Source organism: Lissotriton vulgaris, chromosome 5 (genome assembly GCF_964263255.1).
Source record: "Lissotriton vulgaris chromosome 5, aLisVul1.2, whole genome shotgun sequence".
Classification (NCBI taxonomy): domain Eukaryota; kingdom Metazoa; phylum Chordata; class Amphibia; order Caudata; family Salamandridae; genus Lissotriton; species Lissotriton vulgaris.
The window spans coordinates 1914156372-1914182000 of NC_141693.1; the positions used below are offsets into that span (position 1 = coordinate 1914156372).

The window sequence follows — 25629 nt, forward strand, 5'->3', positions numbered from 1 at the left end:
TCACTGATTGGTTATACAAATCACCATATTAGGAAGGAGCTTTTCTGAGCGTCGCCAATTAACACAGGATATTTGTATATATGATGTATGAGTGCCTAGGGTGGGTATTAACGGGGTGGCGGGTGGGGCTCCTCTCAGGGGTTATGTTTAGTTTAACTAAAAACAACGTAATAGCAAATGTATATTATACTTGATACTACTATACTGCAAGAGCGCATTACTGTACCAACTGTTTTATGCTGATGCCCTACTCACTATGCTAATAAAGAAATTTTCAACAACAAAAAAATAATTGTCTTCTCCTTCGCTTCCTTAGGCATGGTATAATGTCCCCCAGATATGCGTTTCTTTAAGGCTGGCCACAGCGACCTTATACCTTTTCAGGTATGCAAATACATGCCTACATTTTTCAAAGGGAGCTATGCCCCAAACATTCCATGTAATCAACTTAGTCATGGTAGCTGCCATAGAGTGCACACGTCATCCATTCTGCCGCTGAGTGGCCATTCTGCCACTGCGTGGCCATTCTGCTACAGACCATACATGTAACTTTAACCCTGCAACCATCACTGCAAGTTCTGTCTTCTGACACCAAAGACCCTTTAAACCAATCCCAAACATTACCAACTCCCCCCATTCCTTGGGCAATATCAAATTTCCATACAAATCTGAACATACCAAGGGGAAGGCATGTAGATGTCGCCCCGTAACCCACATGAGAAATACCACAGCTTAGAACACTAATAGGAAAAGAAAACCCACCACTATGGTAGAAACCCCCCTCCCGCTCACCCCAACAGTAGTTGCTGGCCAGCCGGTGGGGTGCGAGAACAAGCCTCCATCTCCCCAACCAGGTACCTGCCTCTGGGGGCAGACCCCCGTCAGCTCTTCTCAGCTTGTCTATAGAAGCCTCTGGACCTCCCTAGCAGCCATCCTTTATTCGTGCCAAGTGTCGTGTAATGAAGTTAGCATTAATTCTGCTTATATGTCTCTCGTTCCTCAACCGCCTGTCTCTGTTAGTTGTCTGTGTCTTCACTTGGGATACTGTTTGTGAGTCGATTGGGTGATGTAGCCCTCAAGTCTGGAACAACATTCAAGGCCTGTAATGATTCCACTAGAACTCCAAGTCCTGTTTCTGACCTGCGAAAGGGTTTGCTTTTGTCGAACCTGGGGTGGCTTGCCCGACCCTGTCGCTTGGGATGTCTCCGTTGAAGGCACCAGACAAGCTCCCGGTGATCCTTGTGCGTCCAGTCAGTCGCTCACCTCCGCCGCAGAGAAGAAGAACAGTGGTTTCCCTTTGCTCTCGACTCTCAACTTCACCAGAAAGAGGAGACAGTATTTGAGGTTTAAATCTCCTAGGCTCCTTTTCACCACCAAGAAAGTTTGTCGTTGATCCTGCACTCGCTGTGTGTAATTTGGATAAATGGATATCTGGTGGCCCTCCTATAACAGCAGACCCTGGCTTCGGGTAAGTTGCAGGATAGCGTCCCGGTCACGGAAACTGAGAAACCTAGCAATGAGAGGCCTGGGCGGTGCCCCCGTCGTGGGGGATGGGGTGGACAAGCGCCCTGTGTGCCCACTCCACGGTAAAAAAATGTGAGCGCTTCTTGGGGGCCAATGCGCCAACAAGCTAGTCCACCAGGAACAGCTCGGCAGATGGTCCCTCCGCTTTTTCGGGAAAACCCACGAAGCGGAGGTTGTTCCTGCGTGACATATTCCCAGAGCTTCTTCAGCTCGGTCATCTAGGCGCACACACGCTTCTGAAAGTCGTCAACAGTCTCCTTTATGCTATGAAGCTTCGTCTGTAGGGTATCCACCATTTGTTCGGTGGTGGTAACCCTGTCTGAGACCTTACTCAGAACGCCGTGGAGCAGATTAACATCAAAGGCGATGGAGTCTATTTTGTGGATCATCTCATCCCTCATAGAATGGATAGCCGTCAGCACATCAGCAATAGAGGGGGCTCGCTCGACTTGTGGCATACTGTTCTCGAGTGAGGCCAAGGCCACGTCGGTGCCCCCTGTTCCTGGGGGAGAGGGTGCGCGTTGTTTGAGATTTTATTGGCCTGAGCCGGCTTGCCTCCCTTCTCCTTAACCATTCTTACTCAGTGGCCCTTCTGCGCTCACCAGGAAGTCCCAACCGTATTACCAGGCCGGGGTTCTCGAGCTGACACCCAAACAGCAGGACCACTCGTCTTCACTCTGTTGACCTGGATTGGATCGTTACTTCAGGCTGTAGGCCGTTCAGACACGTGTCAGGCCAGCATGTTTCGCTGGCAAGCTAAGTGTATCCCTTATATTAGGCAGGTCAATATACGAGGAGACATCAAAGCAGGCCCGGTTCTAGAGGGGGGGGCCGGTTGGGCCAGGCCGACCTAAATATGAACATTGGCCCTCACAGTGTCTGCATGAAGGCCAGTAGAAAACGGCCACTTTAATTTAAAACGTTCCTCCGAACGTTGTTTTTGTTCCTGTTGCCTGATTGGGCCTGGGCGCTTTCTCACAGGCACCCCCAATCACGCCCCTGCAGCTGCTTATCAGATCGGGCTGTGACGAGGAACGAAGCAGGTAAGGGATTTGTTTCATGGTGACAAAAATATAAAAGGTTCAGATAACACTGGTGATTAATGATTTTGCCTTTTGGTAGTTTTGAAATACAGATACATTGTCTTTCATGTGGATAGCTCAGTTGGTTACTGCCTTTGTCACAGAGATCCCTGTGTTACTTGCAGTTAAGAAGTTACAATCCTAACATGGACAGTGACTATGAACTGTCATCAAAGAACTGCATACAAACCTGAATGGTATAGTTTTTTGTGTTGTGGTATAGTTAGAACTTTGCTTTATTTGTGTTGTGATATAGTTAGAACTTCCCCAGTCTTTAATTATTCTAATGTTGATAATAATAGTTTTTTTAGGCAGATATACATTTGTTATCATTAAAGCTAACCCCCAACCAATGAGTACTCCTTAAATCCTGAGTTTGTGTTTCCCCAGACCAAACACTCTTAAAATATACTGCCAACCAGTATGGATGACATGTGATTCCTACACCTTGTAATCCTCATTGGCTTATATGACATTCCCTGTAGACTGATTTACATACTTGTATGATTCATTGTCTCTGTATAATGTGTGCGTGATGTAAAGTACTGTGCCACCCTACACCGATATGAGTAGAGCTATACAACAAATGAAATGCCTATGAGAGAGGGGCTACAGAGAGATGAGGGGCGCTGGTGGAGGGTGGCAGTGAGGGAGTCCGTGGTGGAGGTCAATAGGGGGAGGGGCTACGGAGAGATGAGGGGCACTGCTGGAGGGGGGCAGTGAGGGAATCTGAGGAGGAGGCCAATAAGCGGGCTACGGAGAGATGAGGGGCGCTGGTGGAGGGTGGCAGTGAGGGAATCCGAGGAGGAGGTCATGGGATGGAGGGAGGGAGAGGGGGGAGCTACGGAGAGATGAGGGGAACTGGTGGAGTCTGGCAGTGAGGGAATCCGAGGAGGAGGTCAATAGGGGGAGGGGCTACGGAGAGTTGAGGGGCACTGGTGGAGGAGGATATTGAGGGAGTCTGCCGAGGAGGTCATGAGGGGGCTACAGAGAGATGAGGGGTGCTGTTGGAGGGTGGCAGTGAGGGAGTCTGAGGAAGAGGTCATGAGGTGGGCTACGGAGAGATGAGGGGTGCTGGTGGAGGGGGGTATGAGGGAATCCGAGGAGGAGGTCAATAGGGGGACGGCCTACGGAGAGATGAGGGTCAGTGAAGGAGGGTGGCAGTGAGGGAGTCTGCAGAGGATGTCATGGGGGAGATTCGGAGAGATGAGGGGCACTGTTGGAGGGTGTTAGTAAAGGTATCTACGGAGAAAGAGGTCATTGGTGGGGCAACAAAAAAGGCTTTCACACCAGCGATAAAGCTAGCCCTGTTATGGCTGTTCTATTTTTGTTTATTTAATTAGCAATCGGGTCATTAGGACAATTTTTGAACATATTTCAAAGTACGTGCTAATTAGATTTACTGCTATATTCAATGTTTTAAGTTTGAAGGTGATTTTCCTAATGTTTTTTACCGGGAATAATGAAAGTGGAACTGGATGGTGGCCCATATGGGGCTAGGGCCCAAGGTCAGCTGTGAGAGAAGGTGCACTGGAGAGGGGTGGTAGAAAAGTGGATAATCAAGCCTGGAAGGGACTGTGCTTCAGAGTCCGGGGTCAGGTGGAGGTAATAATGAAAAGGGATTCTCCCTGAAGGCTCGCACAGAGGGAGACTGAGTAGTGTAACTTGCCTGATATTCCCACCTCAGAAACCTCCTCTTCCACCAATTACATGGTAAAAACACTTTATTGAGAGTGATAACATTTAGAAAGAGATTTGGGAAAGAGTGCGTTTTACTGGGCCCTGTCAGACTAAGGAGAAATAAAGGAGGGCCCTGAAGCAGGCCTAGCTAGACATATAAGCGACAAGTTGGGCCTGCTGTGGCCCACCCGAATGCACACTTGGCCCACCCAAATAAAAATTCCTGGAGCCGGCCTGCATCAAAGTTTGCCCCTGCTGTGGTGGGTGGAAGTCCAGTGCTGCCTTATGCCTGCCCGAATTTGTGTTGCTACGTGAGCCCCGTTTAGAAATTCCTACCGCTGCTTGTATTGTTCACCTCAATCCACCAGTTAATCGTACACATATTGACCATGACCACCAGTCAACTACTGCCTTTGCTGGCCTCCTCATTAGGGGTGGGCGGAATTTGCGTAATTGCGTTACGCAAATCTCTGCAAAACGGTAAAAAATCTCTGCAAACACGCAGAACTCCGCAAACACACGGAATTGATTGTTTGTGTTGCTTTTTTCCTGTTCGCAATCGCTGTTTGCGTGCTCGGGATAATATCTTGCGAACACGAATTTTCAGAACGCGAACAAGCAAAAAATTTCGCAAACTCGCAGAACGCAGAATTGTGGGCAATTTCGCGTTCTCCGCGGAACGCAAAATTACCCAAATTCCGCGAGCGGGACGGAATTGACCGCCTAGGCCTACTACTCATGTCCCTCCGTAGCCAGTGCCAAGATCTAATTTGAGGCAGTGTCATTTACCCCCTTCGTTGGCCCCTACTTCAATCCGGGTCCGCTTCAGAGCCAGGCCTCGGTTCCTAGGGAAGCTTTTGGTGCCTCAGCGGCACCTCGTCGTGATTAGAAAGTCTGAATAGCTGGGCCATATTGGAAAGAGTCCACCTTGAGGCACCGGCCTTCCCAGCAAATGCATTGGGTTCTGGGCGCGTCCGAACCCATTCAGGCGCTTCACTCCCTCCGGCCCTCCGTTACAGTCCCTGCAGCAGCGGGGCCGACTCTCAATCGGGTGCAGCCTACGTGGACGGGACCCGCACCCGGCCTCCGCAGCTCATCTCTGTTCAGCCGTATTGCAGAGCTGCTGCCCGTGAGCCGGTCGCTACCGTATCAACGGCCCAGCGATAGTGCACCTGTGTCTCCTCACCTACTTTCTGGAGGAATCGGGCCTTCCCAGACCGGGCATTGGTTCCATGGGTTGCCAGGGTCACTCTCCTCCTTATGATCGACCAGCGGCCACCCATGCGTGCCTCAGCCTCTGCGCAACGCAGCTGGCACCTTCTGTATCACTCTGCCGCAGCTCCACCATGCCGGTCACCAGCGGCCGGTGCAAGATGGTTCCCAGCCGGCTCAACCACCCCCAGTATAGCTCCCGGATATCGCCTTGCAGGGAGCATGGCGCGTGGGTGGCATGAAGAGCAGGGAGGCCTTCCCTCCGTGTTACTTATAAGTATTATGGTCGTCTTCCACACACAGGATTTTTCCGGATTACTGGAGTTAATAGGAGCTCCAGGGAACACATCTACTCAGCCGTCGTGCTAAGTCACGCCCCCCACCATTTGCCCCAGTTATCCACTAAACGTCTGTTGGTGCTTTACTCTAATGCCTTCCATGGGCCGTTGTGCAGGATCAGGGGCAGTCTGAGTTCCATATGACTTCGGCTCTAGAAGCAAACAAAGAAAACTGTTGCAGGACAATATTCAAAATCAAAACCAAAAGGTAGTTAGCTAGCCAGATTTCAAATCAGCATCACTAATACAGAAAAATAAAACCAATTACAAGAGGTCATAACATAAGGGAATTCGTTAACTAAAATTTCTCAGTCCTTAACTCAAAGTGTAATCTGTAATGAGGACTGAGAGAAGAGAGATAAATCAGTAGGCAGTTTAGAGTCCTTTCAGTTTGAAAGCAATACAAAGACTAATTATAAAGTCATATAATAGTCCGACATGAGAAATGCCCGATATGAACGCAATAAAAAAGTCTGGCACGCATCCCCAAAAAGGCACATTTTATATCTTGAATCTATGAATCTATGAATAACGAAGCACTCAAAGTGGATTCATAGGGTTGTGCGAACAAAGATACATGACCTAAACCAATAAACCACTAAAGAAAATTTGACCCTCTGCACACCAAATAGAAATCTTTTGTTAAATTTACAGACTATTTCATTTAATCCTACTGTCACGTGGTGCTGCCGCTCGAACTGACTGGCTCACGTCAGTGCCAAACTAAAACAACAAACAGATACTGTTTGAGAGCAGCGCACTATTCACAAGCCCCCGTGGGATGCTCCTGTTTAAACACAAATTTTTGCCTTCAATATCTTTACACCAATTCGTAAATCAAATTTTCTCTTCCAAACTTATTGTCCATGCAACTTCCTGTTATTGCCACAAAAACAAAATTCAAATGCTTGAAGACGTCATATTTTTAATGACAATTTTCTTGCTTGTTTTTTCTCTTCTTTGAGTACATTACATCATGTACATGAGTTCATCACAACATCGTATTCAGTCAATCCCAATGCATTTCGGTATCGGAATACCTTCGTCAGGGGAATACTGTAATTAAAACCAACATAACGAAAATCATCAAAACACAGAATTGGGAAGTTATGGACCCAACCTCGTGTGCATGCAAAACATTGTGTAATTTTCTCATAACGAGTCCCAGATCAAAAAAACATGCTGGTGCCTCTGTGCTTCTATTATACGATCTCTGTGTATAACCACTTGCATACCAACCTACCCGGTGTCACTCTACGACCACATGCTGGTCAATATCAAAGATATTCGTACCTGAACTACTAAGTCGGTTGCTGGCCACTCTATTCAATATGCTAAGTTCCTGTCTGAAAAAATAACATGCTGTCAATGCCTGCTGACAACATTCTCTGTTTCTTTAGCAAGCTCCGATATCAAAATGCCGCTACTGCTCGAACAGCCAGGTCTTGAGCTTCTTCCTGAAGGAGAGGTGGTCTTGGGTCAGGCGGAGGTCGGTAGGGAGGGTGTTCCAGGTCTTGGCGGCCAGGTAGGAGAAGGACCTTCCTCCTGTTGTCGCTCTTCGGATGCGGGGGACGGTGGCGAGAGCGTGGTTGGTCGATCGGAGGTGACGTTTGGGAGCGTAGAAGTTGAGGCGGTTGTTGAGGTAGCTCGGGCCTTGGTCCTGTAGGGCTTTGTGTGCGTGGGTGAGGAGACGGAAGGTGATTCTTTTGTTGACGGGGAGCCAGTGCAGGTCTCTCAGATGTCCGGAGATGTGGCTGCGTCAGGGATTGTCGAGGATGAGTCTGGCTGAGGCGTTCTGGATCCGTTGGAGTCTCTTCTGGAGCTTGGCGGTGGTTCCGGCGTAGAGGGCGTTGCCGTAGTCTAGTCGGCTGGTGACGACGGCCTGGGTGACCGTCTTCCTGGTCTCGGTGGGGATCCACCGGAAGATCTTCCGTAGCATGCGCAGGATGTTGAAGCAGGATGCGGAGACGGCGTTGACTTGTCTGGTCATGGAGAGGGAGGAGTCCAGGATGAAGCCCAGGTTGCGTGCGTGGTCTGTCGGTTTGGGTGCGGTGCCCAGGGCGGGGGGCCACCAGGAGCCGTCCCAGGCGGAGGGCGAGGAGCCCAGGATGAGGACTTCCGTCTTGTCTGAGTTCAGTTTCAGGCGGCTGGTCGTCATCCACTCGGCTACGTCTTTCATCCCTTCGTGGAGGTTGGTTCTGGCGGCGGCGGTGTCGTTGGTCAGGGAGAGGATCAGCTGGGTGTCGTCGGCGTAGGAGATGATGTTGAGGTTGTGCTGGCGTGCGATGGCCGCAAGGGGGCTCATGTAGACGTTGAAGAGGGTGGGGCTGAGCGAGGAGCCCTGAGGAACACCGCAGATGACTTCCGTGGCTGCTGATCTGAACGGTGGTAGGCGGACTCTCTGTGTCCTTCCGGCGAGGAAGGAGATGATCCACTCCAGTGCCTTCTCCTGGATTCCGATGTTGCTGAGGCGCTGCACTAGGGTGCGGTGGCAAACAGTGTTGAACGCCGCGGAGAGGTCAAGGAGGATGAGGGCCGCTGTTTCACCGTTGTCAAGCAGGGCTCGGATGTCATCGGTGGCAGCGATGAAGGCGGTCTCGGTGCTGTGGTTGGCTCAGAAGCCAGACTGTGAGGGGCCGAGGGATCCATTCGTCTCGAGGAAGGCGGCCAGCTGCTTGTTGACGGTCTTCTCGATGACTTTGGCTGGGAACGGGAGGAGCGAGATGGGGCGGTAATTTTTGAGTTCGGTGGGGTCCGCTGTTGGTTTCTTTAGTAGAGTGCTGAGTTCGGCGTGCTTCCAGCTCTCCGGGAAGGTGGCGGTGTCGAAGGAGGTGTTTATGATGTCCCGCAGGTGGGTTGCGATGACAGCGCCGGCCTTGTTGAAGACGTGGTGGGGGCAGGGGTCGGTCGGAGATCCGGAATGGATAGAGTTCATCGTGCAGATGGTGTCTTCTGTGTTGATCTGGGTCCAGGCGCAGAGGGTGGTGGTGGGGGGCGTTGGAGCGGTCGTGGGGAGCGTTGTTTGTGGGCTGAAGCTGTTGTGTATGTCAGCGATCTTGTTGTGGAAGAAGGAGGCGAGGGAGTTGCAGAGGTCTTGCGACGGGGTGATGTCGTTGTTTCCAGCGTTGGGGTTGGAGAGCTCTTTCACGATGTTGAAGAGTTCCTTGCAGTTGTGTGTGTTGTTGTCCAGTCGGTCCTTGAATGCTGTTTTCTTGGTGGCGCGGATCAGTTGATGGTGCTTCCGGATGGCGAGCTTGAGGGTGGTCATGTTGTCCGGTGTAGGCTCCCTTCTCCAGGCTTTCTCGAGGGCTCGGCAGTTCTTCTTGGAGCTCTTGAGTTCGTCGGTGAACCATGGGGCCTTCTTGCTGCCGGGTCTGCTAGGCGGGGTCCTCAGTGGGGCGAGTTCGTCTGCGCAGTTGCTGATCCACTTTGTGAGGTTGTCGGCGGCTTGGCTGGGGTTCGCTGAGCTGGCGGGAGGGTGCTGGCTCAGGGAAGCAGCGAGCTGGTCTGCTGTGATCTTGTTCCAGTTTCTTCGAGCAACCTGTTGCTGGTGGTGGTGGATCGTGGATCTTCTGAAGGTGAAGTGGACGCAGCTGTGGTCCGTCCAGTGGAGTCCGGTGGCGTGGCTGAAGATGATGTCCTTGCTGGATGAGAAGATGGCGTCGAGTGTGTGTCCGGCGAGGTGGGTGGGGGTGGTCACCAGCTGCTTGAGACCGAGGTTGGCGAGGTTGTCAAGCAGGGTGGTGGTGTTGCGGTCGTTGTTGTTCTCCAGGTGGAAGTTGATGTCCCCCAGGAGGATGCAGTCAGCGGAGGGGAGGGCGTGCGGGCAGATGAAGTCGGCGATGTCTTCGCTGAATTGTGTGCGTGGTCCCGGGGGTCGGTAGATGAGGGTGCCTCTGAGGGTGGTTTTGGGGTCCTTGTGGATCTGGAAATGCAGGTGTTCGGCGGTTTTCAGGGTGTCGTCGGTGTTGGTCGTGATGCGGATGGTGTCCCTGTAGATGATGGCGATGCCTCCTCCAGTCTGGTTGCCGCGGTCTCTTCGGGTGATCTTGTAGCCCTATGGGATGGCGATTGCGATGGCGATGTCGGGCACTGAGGAGTCGTTCATCCAGGTTTCCGTGAGGAAGGCGACGTCAGGAGCCGTGGTATCGAGGAGGTTCCAGAGTTCGATGGTGTGTCTGTGGACGGAGCGGGTGTTGAGTAGGATGCACTTGAGGTGGTTGCTGCTGGTGGTCAGCTTGGCGGGTGCTGGTGCGGGGCAGGTTCGGTTGCAGGAGAACTTGCAGGCGTGACAGCTGAAGGGTCCGTGGTTCAAGTTTACACGCTAGTCCAGTTATTTTTATAACACCCACACCGTGTTTACATGATTAGATCACTTCAAGATGGCGCCCGCCATTAGAATAGACGTCCGTTTTTAGTGTTTACTCTGAAGGAGGCGGCTGCATTTAGGAAACGGGAAACCGTCTATGAACAACGTGAGACGGAGAGAGGCTGGTTAGATTCAGAGAAGTCAGGTAAGAGGCGGTTGTCGCGTTATTGCAACATGCGCCTATGTGAACCTGGGCGCGCCAGAATAGGGTTTAACGTAGTTTCTTAACTTGCAGAGTTGAAAGAATTAGCGGCACGTTTTATGCAGAGACAGAGCAGACGGGACATTCATAGACAGTGGATTCGACAGGTAGGCGGCATTTTGATATCGGAGCTTGCTAAAGAAACAGGGAATGTTGTCAGCAGGAATTGACAGCATGTTATTTTTTCAGACAGGAACTTAGCATATTGAATAGAGTGGCCAGCAACCGACTTAGTATTTCAGGTACGAATATCTTTGATATTGACCAGCATGTGGTCGTAGAGTGACACCGGGTAGGTTGGTATGAAAGTGGTTATACACAGAGATCGTATAATAGAAGCACAGAGGCACCAGCATGTTTGTTTGATCTGGGACTCGTTATGAGAAAATTACACAATGTTTTGCATGCACACGAGGTTGGGTCCATAACTTCCCAATTCTGTGTTTTGATGATTTTCGTTATGTTGGTTTTAATTACAGTATTCCCCTGACGAAGGTATTCCGATACCGAAATGCATTGGGATTGACTGAATACGATGTTGTGATGAACTCATGTACATGATGTAATGTACTCAAAGAAGAGAAAAAACAAGCAAGAAAATTGTCATTAAAAATATGACGTCTTCAAGCATTTGAATTTTGTTTTTGTGGCAATAACAGGAAGTTGCATGGACAATAAGTTTGGAAGAGAAAATTTGATTTACGAATTGGTGTAAAGATATTGAAGGCAAAAATGTGTGTTTAAACAGGAGCATCCCACGGGGGCTTGTGAAAAGTGCGCCGCTCTCAAACAGTATCTGTTTGTTGTTTTAACTAAACCAATAAACACCATACAAAATGTGCTATTTCAAATAAGTTACTTCAAGAAGCTCCTGAATCATTAATAAATATTAATCCCCAAATGTTACAAACAAAGGAATTTGATATTTCACTATTGAAATAAACTAGAAATAAGACCTGAACGAAATACAGTTGTGGCGGCAGTCTTTGAATATTGCAACATATAAAGAACATCTTGACAGGGCTGCCTCCTAAGGCACACTGATATATTCAGTAGAAGAAAACACCATGAAAAGAATCCCATTTAAACTATTTTATGAAAAGAAAAAACATGTCAATGACGTTTCAGTCCACAGATGAACCCATTTCCAACTTAAAGGTGGCTTCAGTTGGATTGACTATATGATGGCCGGCGAATCACTTGATATGGCTTGTATTGGTGCCTGTACTATTTCTGGAATGTGTCTAATTCAGGTTTGCAAACCACACGTGAGACGTAGGACACAGACGTATCCAGCGATCGCCCCTTTGACGGCAGGTATTTGAATGAATAGGAACCTAAGTGTCTGTGACCTGAATTAGACACATTGCAGAAATAGTTCAGGCACCAGTACAAGCCATATCAAGTGATCTGACAGCCATCATATATTGTCCATCTAATAAGCTACCTTTAAGTTGGAGACTTGTTCCTCTGTGGATTGAAACGTCATTGGCGACACTTACACCACATGTTAGCCCTATTAGTGAGATGTAGTACTTATTTTCTCACTACAGTCTGCCCTTACCGGTATTCTAAAAGAAGCGTTGGTGATCTTTAAGATTCCCCTACCACTCACCTTTAAAGACATAAAAGGGATGTCCTGATGGAGGTGGATACAATTTGTAATCTCCACTGAAACGTGCGTTGATCTGGTTGTTGGTGAAATCCCAGCTGGCAACACAATCGCAGATATCTTATGGAGTGGTCTCTCTGCGAAATCCAACGGTGTATGCCATCTTTGGATGGGCTGTTTATGTATGTGATATGGAAATGGTAGGGTGGTGTTGTGCGAAAGTTTAGGATGGTTGTGTGGTTGATTCAGGGGATATACTTTGTGTTTAAATATCCATGTACTTTTAACAAACTATGATGATGTATTAAAACAAATCTAACATGTACATCCAAACGGAATAATTGTATATTTGCACTTATGAATGTTTTGTGGTTTTAACTTTTGTACAATCAGAGAAATTTTAAAACTAAATAAAAAATATGAATGAATTAAATAATAAAATAAAATGACAAAATCCATACAATAAATTTCTGATCTGTATGCCTAGCAATGGGCAGTACATAGAGCTGTTGAAAGCCTATAGAGAAAGTATATAGGTCGTGAGGAAGTTCTTCTCACAATTTTGTGGTTTGTTTCCCCCTTGCTCCCATACCTACAAGTTAACCTCAAGGGGTACCTTTTATACATGGGAGCTTAAGTGAAGGGTAACAAAACTCTTTGTGGTTCAAACCTCTAATCCAAAAAGTTTTAGTAATTGGTTTGTTTATTAGTCAACTTCTGACGGCACTACATTTCTATTTTTTACAAAAAGCAGCCCTGAGAGGACCTTGAGTTTATTACAGTAGCAGACTATATCTGAGCTGACAACCTACTACTACCTGGAGCAGCAGGCCTCGAAGTTAGACAGAACCTCCTTTGGAGAGTGATGCGTTGATCCAATTGAAGTGCAAATTACAGCCCCCACCTCAGACCCTGTCTGATAACCACTGACTGCTCCAGGACAAGGTAAAAGTCTCTTGAGAGAGCAATGAGATTCGTAGTAGAAACCCAAACACAGGTGACAGTGACATAGTGCAGAGCATACTACACGTTGGTGTGGAAGATAGGATGCAGCGAGAGTGAGGAGAATATGCTGAGGACCATTTACTGCATTGCTTTCTAATCCACAGGTGCAATAACGTGAAGGCTCAGAAACCTCCAGGAGATGTGGCTGTGGAGCAGGTTCTGAAGAGCATTGGAGAACATGCCTCCTTGCAGGACAAACTCTTGGAATTAAAAGGTAAACGGACATCTATTGAGAGACAAGCACCAAATAAGGGAGAATTGTTCATTGTGGAGAAACATGAGCACTGCTACAACACTCGTTTATCCTGCGAAAGAGACTCCACACACAAGCAAGTGTGATGGCACGTGCTGTCCTTGTTCTGTGACGGTGGCTAGGAGGGGAGTGTAAATAAATCTGTGAATGCGTTTGGGAGTGGTGCAGAGCGAGGGAAGAGAAGATTATGAGAATGACAACAGCCGGAATGGGGGAGCAATGTGCCAGTCAGTGGTGGCTGTGAAACTATAGTTGAGACAGGAAAGGCAGCATTGTGAGACTGTGCTGCTTGCAATGAGTAAGAGACCCTTGAGAGGTCACTCCATTTGAAATGAAGATCTCTCATGTGCTGTGCTCTATGGGGGCTTCTGGGATGCCAATACATTTGTTCCCCAGCCTGTGTTTGGGGACTCCTCTAAATCAGGATGACTGTTTCTTAGGCGTCCTCGGGAGAGTTCTGCATATCTTTCTTTGGGAAAGATGTCTATTGAATGTGGTCAGCTCGATGGGTAATCAACAACTGAGAATATTTACTGCATTTCCAAATTAATATAGGCCTGTAGAGATATTTAGGAAGGAAATGTTCTTTCATTTGAAGTCATAAATATAATAGACTAGCAGCCCGCCCCGACGTTGTCCGGGAGCAAAAGGCTTGTGAGCAATCAGTGTTCATGGCCCCCGCCCGCCCGACGTTTGCCAATGACTGTTTTTACTAAATCCCACTTGACATTCTGTCTCTAAAGCCTTTTTTTATCAACTTTGCTGACTGTGTCAATCAATCGCATTACTTAATGCAGAGTGTTGCGCTGCTCGGGCCTCCCGTTTTAACCTTACATCACGTTAGCATAGAGATGGGGCTTGCATCAGCAGCCCAACACACAGCGATGATTTGATTCTGAGGAGACATTTCAATATTACTCACCGCTTGTCCGCCTCACCGCTTGTCCGACGCTCACAGATTCTCCCTTTTGATTCTGTCTCTCCGCTTATCCGCGTCACTGCTTGTCCGACGCTCACCGCTCCTCCCTTTTGATTCTGTGGAGACATTTGGAGACATTTCAGCGGTCCGCCTCACTGCTTGTCCGACGCTCACCGCTCCTCCGTTTTGATTCTGTGGAGACATTTCAGCGCCGCTCCGCCTCACCGCTTGTCCGACGCTCACCGCTCCTCGCTTTTCATTCTGTGTAGACATTTCAGCGCCGCACCTCCCTGCGCTCATGTCCACCGCTGTTCCTCGGGCTCCTGTACGCCGCTCCTCCCCGCGCTGCTGATGTCAGCACGCACGTCGCGGCCGGACGGCGCTACTTCCAAGGGACTACTTTTTTTTAATCGTAAATTTTTTAAATAAGGTATATTTATTTTTTTATATATAGCCTATGTCCTTTTGCTTTTCCTGACGTTTTCAAACATGTATTGGGTGTTTGGATTGGTGGTGTAGTTTTCGAGTTTACCTGGCTCCAAGGTCACAGTTCTCTCTTTATAATAGTAGTATAGAAGATGCTTTTGTGCAATCTTTTTTTTTTATTATTTGCTGTATTATCTCAATGTAAATTTGAAATGATTTTTACCTCACTCTGAACCTATGAAATATAATGTATTAATCAAAAGTGACTCAGGTCTCCGAATTCTCTGGTTTTAGCATATTGGACATATATATGTAGTAAAATCTTAGAATGTCATTTTATTTAAGAATTCTTATAGCCTTGTTAAACATGAAGGTGTGGGCTTCGAGGAGATACTCCAAATTAAATTCTGATTTTACTCCTAGTCGCCTTGAGGCTCCGAGTAGCTGGGTGGCCATACAATAAATGAAGTGGCCCAGTAGATGGTTTTTAGCTTTGTCGAGCTAATAATTCTCTTTATTGTAAGTATTGATTTCATTGATACGACAAACAAAATAAATGGAAAGTTAATTACGCTCATAAGGTACGTGAAACAGCCTGTCATGCCCCTGTTCTCACTGCCATGCAAGGTGATGTGAAGCAGGGTCCTGTCTATCAAGAGGCAGACCACCAATGAGTGCCAACCAATCCACCCAATAGACAGTCAAATATATAGCTCTACTATCCCAAATATATTACAAATAACACTTCTAATTGGTAGTGAGAATCGGCATGTAAGCAGCAACTTGGAATCCAGATGTCTTTCATAGTTCCTATTGCGACATTGTCACGTTTTTACATTTTTATTTAGATGTTATTACTGAATAAAAACAAGGGATGCTATATTTCTGGAATCTTAAAGGTAGTATTTTTTTTCCGAAGATTTCCTCTGGGATTATTGGTTTCTGGGATTCTGAATTTTTTTTAAGTAGCTAGCACCCAGCTTGCAAGGCCAATTGCATGCAATGTCATCTTGGTGTAGGCTTGTTTATTTACGAATATTACAGCAAAAAGCTAGATGTTTGTGACATGCAGCTGTTAGGTTTGAATAATAGACAACGAAAGTAAGCATTCATTCCTGTACACGGAAAATACTAAGGTTTATATGTGTGCCCTTTGCGTTGCTGTTTGAAAACAACCCACCTTTGAAAATCCATGGGATTCTTGTACCACCTTCAGTGAACCCTCAGGTGCCCCATCACCCATCCTAGGAGGCAGGTGTGACTAATAATCATCTCAAACCCTGTAGCTAGGCAAGCTTGCTACCCCGTCGGCAAAAGCTGTGGCACTGTCTATCTGAGGGATCAAATGTCTCCGACTACTCTGTTACTGGGGCTGCAACAGCGCAGGACCAAAAAGGTACGTACCTGTGACTGTACTTCAGTAGCTCAAGAGAGAGTAAACCCTTCCGCTCCAGCTAATGATCACTGGAGGGTTCTTTACCATCTTCAGCACAACTCCTCGCTGCCAAAAGCAATCCAACATTTCATTCTGATAGGCTCCACTCTTCAGGCGCAGGGGCTAAGGAAACACTGTGGATCCGTAGGATTGAGGGGGGCTCATGTCCACCGCTGTTCCTCGGGCTCCTGTATGCCGCTCCTCCCCGCGCTGCTGATGTCAGCACGCACGTCGTGGCCGGCCGGCGCTACTTCCAAGGGACTACTTTTTTTTTAATCGTAAATTTTTAAAATAAGGTATATATTTTTTTTATAAATAGCCTATGTCCTTCAGCTTGTCCTGACGTTTTCAAACATGTATTGGGTGTTTGGATTGGTGGTGTAGTTTTCGAGTTTACCTGGCTCAAAGGTCACAGTTCTCTCTTTATAATAGTAGTATAGATTTGCCTACAGATGGGATTTACCACATAACAGCTTATTTTAAAAAATACACTTTCAGATATAAAAATATCGTCCAGGCTATATCCGAAGGCTACATTGTGCACATTTATTGTGTTTTTCTCATTTTGAAAATGCAAAGGTAGACAAAAAAAAGAAAATTGGAATTATGTGGCATGGCAAATAGTTGGGATGAAAGCTGCACAGAATAGATAGAGAGAAAGAACAAGATGGATAGGCAATGTGTGCACAAAGTGGTGAAAGAACTCACCAGAGTATGTGAGAAAGAGGTACAGAAGGGGCAAACAGGCCACAGACGCATAAAGAGGGTGCGTCTGTGTACGCAGAAGACACCCTAAGAAGAGAAGGAGAGCGTGGGTTTGAGGGGAGGGAACTCTTGAAATGGCACAGAAAAGAAATGGTGCTCAAAGACCTGAAGTAAACCATGTGAGAGAGGTGGGAAGAGTGCTTGAGACAGCAAGAGAGGTGCGTGTGAGAGAGAGAGAGAGAGAGAGAGGGAGCTTACGTTAATGAGCTCTAAAAAACAAAACTGTACTGTGCTGAAGCCACCAATGGGACGGCTCTAGCATTTTTATGATGAGTGTCAACTGTTGGGCGAACTCACCACTGAACCCTAGATCACCCTTAAGCTAAATCAACCTAATCAATAAACTTTCAGCATACTTTACCTACATAAGAGTGTCAGCAAGCATGTAGGATCGGATTGGGACACGAAATAGGCTCTGGCACCAAAATAAAAGTGGTGCATTAGTGAATCACATTGCTTACAAAATGGCCCACATTTCCATATCAGGGTAGTTTTGACCTTGCAAAAAGACACCCTGTATGGGTGTTTTGCAAGGTCTGGGAGAGTGCATGCATTTGTGGATGATCTAGACAAAAATTTGTGGTAATATCATGGAAATCGACGGACCATAACACAAGACTACAAACGGACAAAAACAGCCCACACACTGACCTGTCAGACCAGCCCTTCTGGCATTGCCAGGTTGCCTATGGTTCAGGCCAACCCTGTCAGCATGGATGCTGTTATAACTTTATTTTCTTCCGGACATCCTCCAAGGCCTTAGGGTGGCAGTGCTAAGTATCTAAGGTGGAACACAGCGGGATCGCCAGTGTCCAAATATAAAAGCCATGGGCTTCGTGTGACCTCAAAAGTACTTCAACAGTCAAAAGGTATGTTACCAGAAACTGAAATCCTTCAAAGAAGTGCAACATTGCACATTGACTTCCTAGATGGTAGAGAAGAATGCGAGAAAGCACTTTATGCTTCAGATTAGGGTGCTACGCTCGGTTGTCATCTAACATTCCTGAAACCAAGCATGCAAACAGGTTTTGCTCCAAGCAAGGTGCTCGCTGTCACTTGGCGCCCATTCTGTCCTGTTTTTGTTATAACACTAAGATACGAACCAACCCTACATAAACTATGCCTTGGTGGAAAGGCACCAGAAAATGAATGTTGCCAAGCCCCACTGCTAACGTGTTCCCATACATGCTGCTATCTATTTATTTATTTATTTATTTATTTATGGAATTTTTAGTGCGCAACTAATACCCTAAGGTGTCTAGGCGCAGCAAATACTCAGGATTACAGCACCAATCAGAGCACGTTCTCATTGATTAAAAAGCCAAGTCTTCAGTGATTTGCGGAAATTAATAAGGGTGGGAGCAGTTTTAATGTGCAAAGGGAGTGAGTTCCAAAGCACGGGAGTTGTTACCAAGAATCGTCTGTCACCCCAAGTAGCCGTTCTTGTCCGGGGGACGGTCAAAAGATAGCTAGCTGCTGATCTTAGATTCTTTTTGGGGATGTACACCTGGAAAGCCTCTTTTAAAAACTTCGCGCGCTTTCGGCGGGTGATTTTCAGTGGTTATATACAGTGGAATCAGCAGTCAGAGATATAACTGGGCTGCTGATGTAGGGCGGCGTGTGCGGGGAGTGAATTGCTGCCCCGGGACCCTCTGCATGCGGAGTTTCTCGACCATGGTTGATACCGGCGTGATCCAAGATGGCGGCCGAAACCCCCGAATCCCGGGACAGATCTAAGAGCCAGGCGTGGTGTGGAGCCAGGAGTGGACCGGTGGCGGAGTAGCGACCTATCCGCATGTGGGGGTGAGTCCGGTGATCTGCTCTGATGGACCCTTGCAGTGTCAAGCACTGCCGGCCACTTCGGCACTCCTGCCTGACCCCAAGATGGCGGCCACGCTTCTGCGATCGGAGCAGCGGCCCTTCCAGAACGCTCCCTCTGGCTTGTGAATCCTGGTCTGAGTGCGAGGAGAGTGCGCAATAGTAGTACAGCCTACAAGCTACCCCCGGGCCCGCCTAAACCCTGTGATCTGACATACCCTTCACTGCATAGGTGCTGGGGGCTCCGAAGGGCAGATGTGACTCCCAGGGATCTACAGCATGCTTCCCCCCTAACGGTTTGACACCTCAAACAGCGAGGCACCTCTCCACCACTGGGGGACCTGATCTTTCAGCGCACAACGGGCGGATATTAGACTCACCTGCTGGATTTGATGCCCAAGGCTACTTCCCCACCAACGCCCCGCCTTATAATGTCACTCTGAGGGGGGCCTGATACGGATCACAGTGGCCGGCAGCGGGGCCCGGAAGAACCCCGCTTTGCTCGTCACGCCAGGCACTTAAGAGCATTAAACGGCAGAACAAGAGGAGATAATCCCCCTGTGGCAACATACTACTTATATAGAATAAACACTATACTAGACTATACCTTTGTCTCCCTTGAGTTGTTCCATAAAGTCATCCTATTTCGTTTAGGGGACAAAGGGGACAGCGACCACCGGCCACAAGAATTTGAGCTTAGAACAACAGTCCACATGTTGGAGGAAAGCCGGACTGCACAGGGAGCATGTGACACTATTAATCTCAAGAGAATCAAGTTTGGGCCAGCCATACATTGCAGAATGGCGGGAATTGCAAAGGATCACTTCGAACTGAGAGCTGGATCAGACAAGGTCAAAAAGTGGGAAAGTTTCACTGATACAATGGCAGCCTACACATCGAAAATTAAGCCAAAAATCCAACGACGAATCAGAGGCCCGGAATCGATATCACAATCGGCACTGAAAGAAATCAAGGCCACCAAGAGAGTCATCTATCGCACTCTGAGAGAGCTACGGTGGAACTCTCAAGACACAACATTACTAAATTCACTGCGAAAGCAAAAGGCTCTGTTGAAAAAACAAAAAAAGGATGCAAAAAGGGACAAAGATAACTCCTTGTGGGCCAAATTACACGCTGACATTAAGCAAAACTACAGCGCTAACTTCTGGAGAACCATAAATAAATGTGTTCATCCTAATAATGAGGGAATTAACTCCAATATCTCGGAGGCAGTCTGGACAAAATATCTTGGGTCTCATTTCCAAGAAGACACAGAGTCCACAATGATTGGGGAAAACCACCCTGGTGCCTCGGAAGGCTCTAAAATCAGTGCCGCATATGTAGGGACCAACCAGACCATACAAGGCAAAATCGAAAATGACACTTTATCTGTTGACTCACCTACCAGCCGAATTATGATCATAAAAAGGCGAATAGGTAAGGGAAGGAGGGAAGGGGCCCCAGGCCCAAACGGCATACCACCTGCGCTATACAAGCAAGAAACATCATTCTGGGCTGAAGCACTAGAACCACTGTTTTGGAAAATCAGGATGACAAATATCCTTCCGGAATCATGGAGAGGATCCATCATTGCGCCAATTCATAAATCAGGGGATAGGTCAGAGCCTCAGAACTATCGGCTAGTCGCATTACTGGACAATGAGGCAAAAAGTTTTGCCGGAATGCTCCTGGAAGAGCTCCAGACCTGGGCAGAAGCAAAATCTATCATCCCGTTGAACCAGACTGGCTTTGCAAAGGACGTGGGGACGACCACAAATATAATAACGATGCCAACGCTCTTCGACAAGGTGGAAACAACTGGGAACTCCTTGCATTTGTGCTTTATAGATTATAAAGCAGCTTTCGATCATGTAAAACGAAACAGACTATGGTCCAAATTACATAACTGGAGACTCCCCCAACCTCTCCTAAACCTCCTGATAAACCTGCATACTAACACCTGGGTACAGATCAAGCTGGGTGACGGAACACACTTGTCGCGACGCATTCCAACGGACAAAGGGCTTAAACAAGGCTGCGTACTGGCTCCCACACTTTTCAACCTGTTTGTAGCTGACCTTATACCAATATTAAACACCTGCAACTCGCATGCCCCAAAATTGGGAGACATCTTAGTGCCATGTCTCTTATATGCAGACAATATAGTCTTGATCAGTAAAACGAGAGTAGGCCTCCAACATCTTTTGAATGCCACACAAGACTTCTCAAAAGAAAATGGTCTAACGATAAATCTTGACAAAACTAAAACCATCACCTTGAGCAAAAAAAGGGAAAAACCCTCAGTATGGTTTTGGGGCAACACCTGAATAGAGAGCACAGCGGAATATAAATACCTAGGTGTAAAAATCGACAAAAGAGGTCAATTCCTTGCACAAAGAAACAGCATTAGGCATAAAGGAATCGCTCTGGCAATCTCCCTAAAATCTTTGAATTCCAAACTAACCGGCCCGTCGATTCTTCTCATAGTCGAGGTGATTTGTGCCAAGTTACTGCCAACAATAACTTATGGTAGCGAAGCCCAGAGAGGAAGAGATACCAACCTACTGGACTCCACAGTTACAAGCACCTTTAGGATTATATTTGGGTTACCCAACTATACTTCCCCTTCGCAAATAAGGCTTGAGTTTGGCATCCAGAAGCAGTCTCTTGCTAGACATGAGGCTTACATCATAACGTGGGATAAAATACGTAAAGCCGATCCAGGGACGCTTAACGCACAGTTATGGAAAGAGATAAGCAGACATACTTCATCACCTGCAGCGAGATACTTTAAAGAAGGATTACAAGAATTGGGACTGAACCAACTGTGGGAAACTCCCACCAGCTCCGGCGTAGTTAAGAAACTAGTTTGGAAATCAGTCAAATATCTATCATGGCTGGAGGACAAAGCTTCACTCGCCGAAAGGTCTCACGGCTGGATGACTTTCAATACATACTGTCAGCAAACGGCCCAGAAGTATTTCAACACGGGTTATGCCAAGCACACAAAACTTAGCGTTCTGAGGTTCAGATTGGGCTTGTTACCGGGCTCTCAGCACTCTCCACCCTGGCTGAAGGAGAAGGTGGACCCTAGGTGCCGCCTTTGCGGGATAGCATCGGAAGATCTACTGCATCTATTATGCTCCTGCAAACAACTCTCACAAGAACGGCTACAAATATTGAAAGCAAAATTCAATCAGCGTGGAATTAGGACTAGGAGGCAGGCAGTTCTGGCTTGCCTTGCCCCAAGTCACCCTCAACTAAACTGTACTTTGGTAAAATTTCTGACAGCATGCCAAAAGAAATTACCGGAAATCAAATCACTGGCGGTAATCTAACTTTTAAACTTTTAAATTTATCTGTGCAATTACAAACAAAGTACTATACCCATAAATTATTGTGGCGGAAACAACGGGACATGTACTCCTGGTTATAATGCGCCTGAATAAGTGATTTTTAATATTTGAATTTTATTGTTCAGTTATCTAACAGAAACTTTTTATCCCTTTATAACTAAGGAGCTTGTATACACATAAAATGGACTGTAATGAAATATTTCTGTGTTGCAATGGTTTTAACAAACTATGCAAATAAAATAAACTTGAAACTTGAAAACTCGTCACGACAGGCCCAGAGAAGGGGAGGTCTGCCTTTGTGCCTCGCTCTTAACTCCAGCTGGGCTATCTACGGCGAGGGGACAAACGGGCCACCAGAGAGGCAGGGTGCATGAGGCCTCATCCATATGCCCCCAAAGAAAGCGACGTGCAAGAAGACCAGCAAGGTATCTGACTTTTTTTCATCTCTCGATAAGCGTCCGACCCTGCGAGGAGTCACAGGAGGGGCGGCCATGGCACTCACGAAGTCGGATTTGATGGCTATGCTTAGGGATTTTAAAGCGGAGCTGCGCACGGAACTGGGTCAGGACATAACCGCCTCCATTGACCAATTGAGGTCTGACCTAACGAGTCGCTTAACTTCACTCCAACAAGATGCAGACTTGGTGGGCACTAGAGTACTGGACTTGGAATCGCAAATTCAGGAATTAAGCCAGCACTCCACTGAGTTACCTGACGACGTCCGTGTGCTTAAGGAGCAACACGGCCAGACCCAGCTTAAAGCAGAGGACCTTGAGAACTGGGCGAGACGGGAGAACATTATGGTCCAAGACCTGGAAGAGGGAGTGGAGGAGCTGGACCTTGGGGCGTTTATCGAAGGTCTTTTTGCGGAAATTCTGAGTCCCCAGGTCCTCAAGATAAAACTTGACAGAGTTCACCGGGTGGGCCCCTTACCGTCCGGTGACAAGAAAAGACCTCTGGACGTATTGGCGAAATTTCATTCCTACAAAGTAAAGGAGGCAGTCCTACAAGCGGCACGCTCGAAAGACACCATCTAATTTCAAGGCCATTCCTGAACTATATACCAGGACGTCGCCCCATCGACATTGGCAAGAAGACAAACGCTCCGGCCGATCACCGCCAAACTGCAGGCTGATGGCATTAGGTACCGATGGACTTATTTATTTGGGCTCAGTTTTGAGTTCCAGAACAAGCGGCGCCACATTGTCGATCTATAGGAGGGGTTGGAAATCCTGGGTCTCCCTCCCGAAGGGGAAGGTCCTCTCCCGGGTGCATCCGGAGGCTCCTCGCAAGGCAAAAGCTCCACTTCTACATGGGTGACGAATGCACGCAGAGGGCGCAGTTGATTGCTGGTGAGGAGCGACACAATGGTCGATGAGCATCTTAACTTTCCTGAAAATGTTTTACTTGGGAATATGAACACTTTTATGGAGCAATAGGGTATGGGGGGTCCGCCAGACTTAGTCTCCCGTTAGACGTGGATGCATGCCCTCGGACTCCCCATCGGTCCCATAATCGGGAAGTTCCGGTCCCATGAGTAGTATGTTCCGTTCTGTCATACAATTCCAACCACTGGGAGTCCAGAGTGACAAAGACGGCCGCTGGGTCATGGTTAAGGGTCGTTTGAGGGGGGAAATATGTACATTTGTAGCGGTATATGCGCCTAACTCTGGTCAGACTGGTTTCCTCCATGCTCTTCTGGGGAAAATCACGGACTTTGCTGAAGGGCCAATGTTCCTAATGGGAGATTTCAATCTAGTGTGGCAGAAGGACCTCGACAGTACTCATCCACAACGCTCTGACATGGGCTCGTTTTCACTAGACACACAACAGCGGATTCAGGATCTGGGTCTGTTGGACCCCTGGCGGACTCTGTACCCTCAGTCCTGGGATTATACGTTATTCTCCCACTTCCATCGCTCCTACTCTCGCCAAGATGATATCTTTTTTAGCCAATCTCTACAGGGTAACCTGCGGGAGGCCAAGATATTTCCATTGTCAGTCTCTGACCTTAGTCTATTCTCTATCTGTCTTGGCTGGGGTGTGAACAGCCAGTCCCCCCCAGATGGTACTTTCCGGCATCAAACTACGGGCGCTCTACAATAATAGGGCAGAGTACACCCTGCTAAAATGAAGACAACTGTCCTATTCGCAGGGCAACAAGGTTGGTAAATACCTCGCCAGGTAGCTGAGAGATTAGAGAGAGCAGGAGTATATAGGGGGCATCCAAGGACCTTATGGGGACATTACACATAAAGACGAGGGCAAGGCTGAACTCTTCGGCTCATTTTACAAAAACATGTACTCTGGGGATACTCTGGATCCGGATAGACAAGGAGAGTACCTGCGGGCATTGCATCTGGCCCAGGTTTCCGCGGAGTGGAACGAGGAACTCTCGGCACCTATCACTAGAGAGGAGGTTGTCTCTACTATTAAAGCTTTGAAACCCCATACAGCCCCTGGAACTGATGGCTATACATCCATATTCTATAAGACATTCTCCTCGGACATTAGCCCTCACTTAGTACGACTTTTTAATCAAATGGCCACAGATGGCAAGACTTACGGTACTATGGCAGAGGCCATGATTTCGGTCATACCTAAACCTGGGAAGGACCCTAGCCGCTGTGCCTCTTACAGGCCCATTGCCCTACTTAACCTCGATGCGAAATTATACTCCTCAATAATCGCGAAACGGCTCAACGATCTTATGCCAGGTCTCATCCATCCCGATCAGTCCGGATTCATTAAGGGACGCCAAACTCATGACCACACGCAGCGAATCGTGCACTTGATAGAGAAGGCCAATAAGTTTAAGATCCCGGCTGTGCTAGTGGGGCTCGACGCCGAAAAGGCATTTGGAAGGGTAGATTGGGTTTTTCTCTTCCAGACTTCCAACAGCATTCGGCTTTTCATCTACATTTTTAACTATGATCCGTGCTAACTATTTACTTCCCTGGTCCAGAGTCGCAGTGAATGGGAGCCAGTCCTCTTTTTTCACTCATTCTAGGGGCACTAGGCAGGGTTGCCCCCTCTCGCCCCTGCTTTTTGCTCTAAGTATTGAGCCCTTGGCACTGGCGATTAGGGCTAACATTGATATAGGAGGCTTACCCTTTACGGGAGAATCGCATAAAATTTCTTTATTTGCAGACGATGTCCTCTTGTCTCTCTCCGATCCGGCCTTTTCCCTCCGGCATGTGCAATCAGAGCTTGAAAGATTTGAGGCCGTAGTGGGTTTTAAAATCAATTTAGACAAGTCGTACATACTTAACCTCACTCTCCCCCAGTCGGAAGTACGCAGACTTCAGTCACTCACACCCCTGCCATGGGCCGGCTCCTCCATTCAATACTTGGGAATACATCCGACGCCAACCGTGTGAAAATTATATGCAGCCAACTTACCCCCATATTAACCCGCATTCAAGCCGATCTCCTAAGATGGAAGTCTTTGTTTCTATCTTGGATGGGTCGGATACTTGCTGTGAAGATGTCCCTTCTCCCTAAGCTATTGTATCGGTTTTAGGCCCTTCCCATTGAACTCGATGGGGACTTCTTTAGGAGAGTGAAGAACATGATTCTTCGCTTTATCTGGCAAGTGGGGCGAGCACGCTTTTCCTTTTCTATACTGCGCCG

General features: G+C 47.6%; 1 protein-coding gene across 4 annotated transcripts in view; it reads left to right on the forward strand.

Annotated features, from left to right (window-relative positions):
* Window positions 1-25629, forward strand: part of LOC147717708 (E3 ubiquitin-protein ligase TRIM39-like) — a 332681-nt gene that overhangs the window by 190012 nt on the left and 117040 nt on the right. For 3 of the 4 annotated variants that reach the window (XM_086920554.1, XM_086920551.1, XM_086920553.1), the window contains exon 5: window positions 13129-13238. In XM_086920554.1, coding sequence (XP_086776680.1) covers window positions 13129-13238 — 110 coding nt within the window. Of the gene's footprint in view, window positions 1-13111; window positions 13239-25629 lie in introns of all 4 variants that reach the window. The other variant, XM_086920552.1, reaches the window with a different exon arrangement.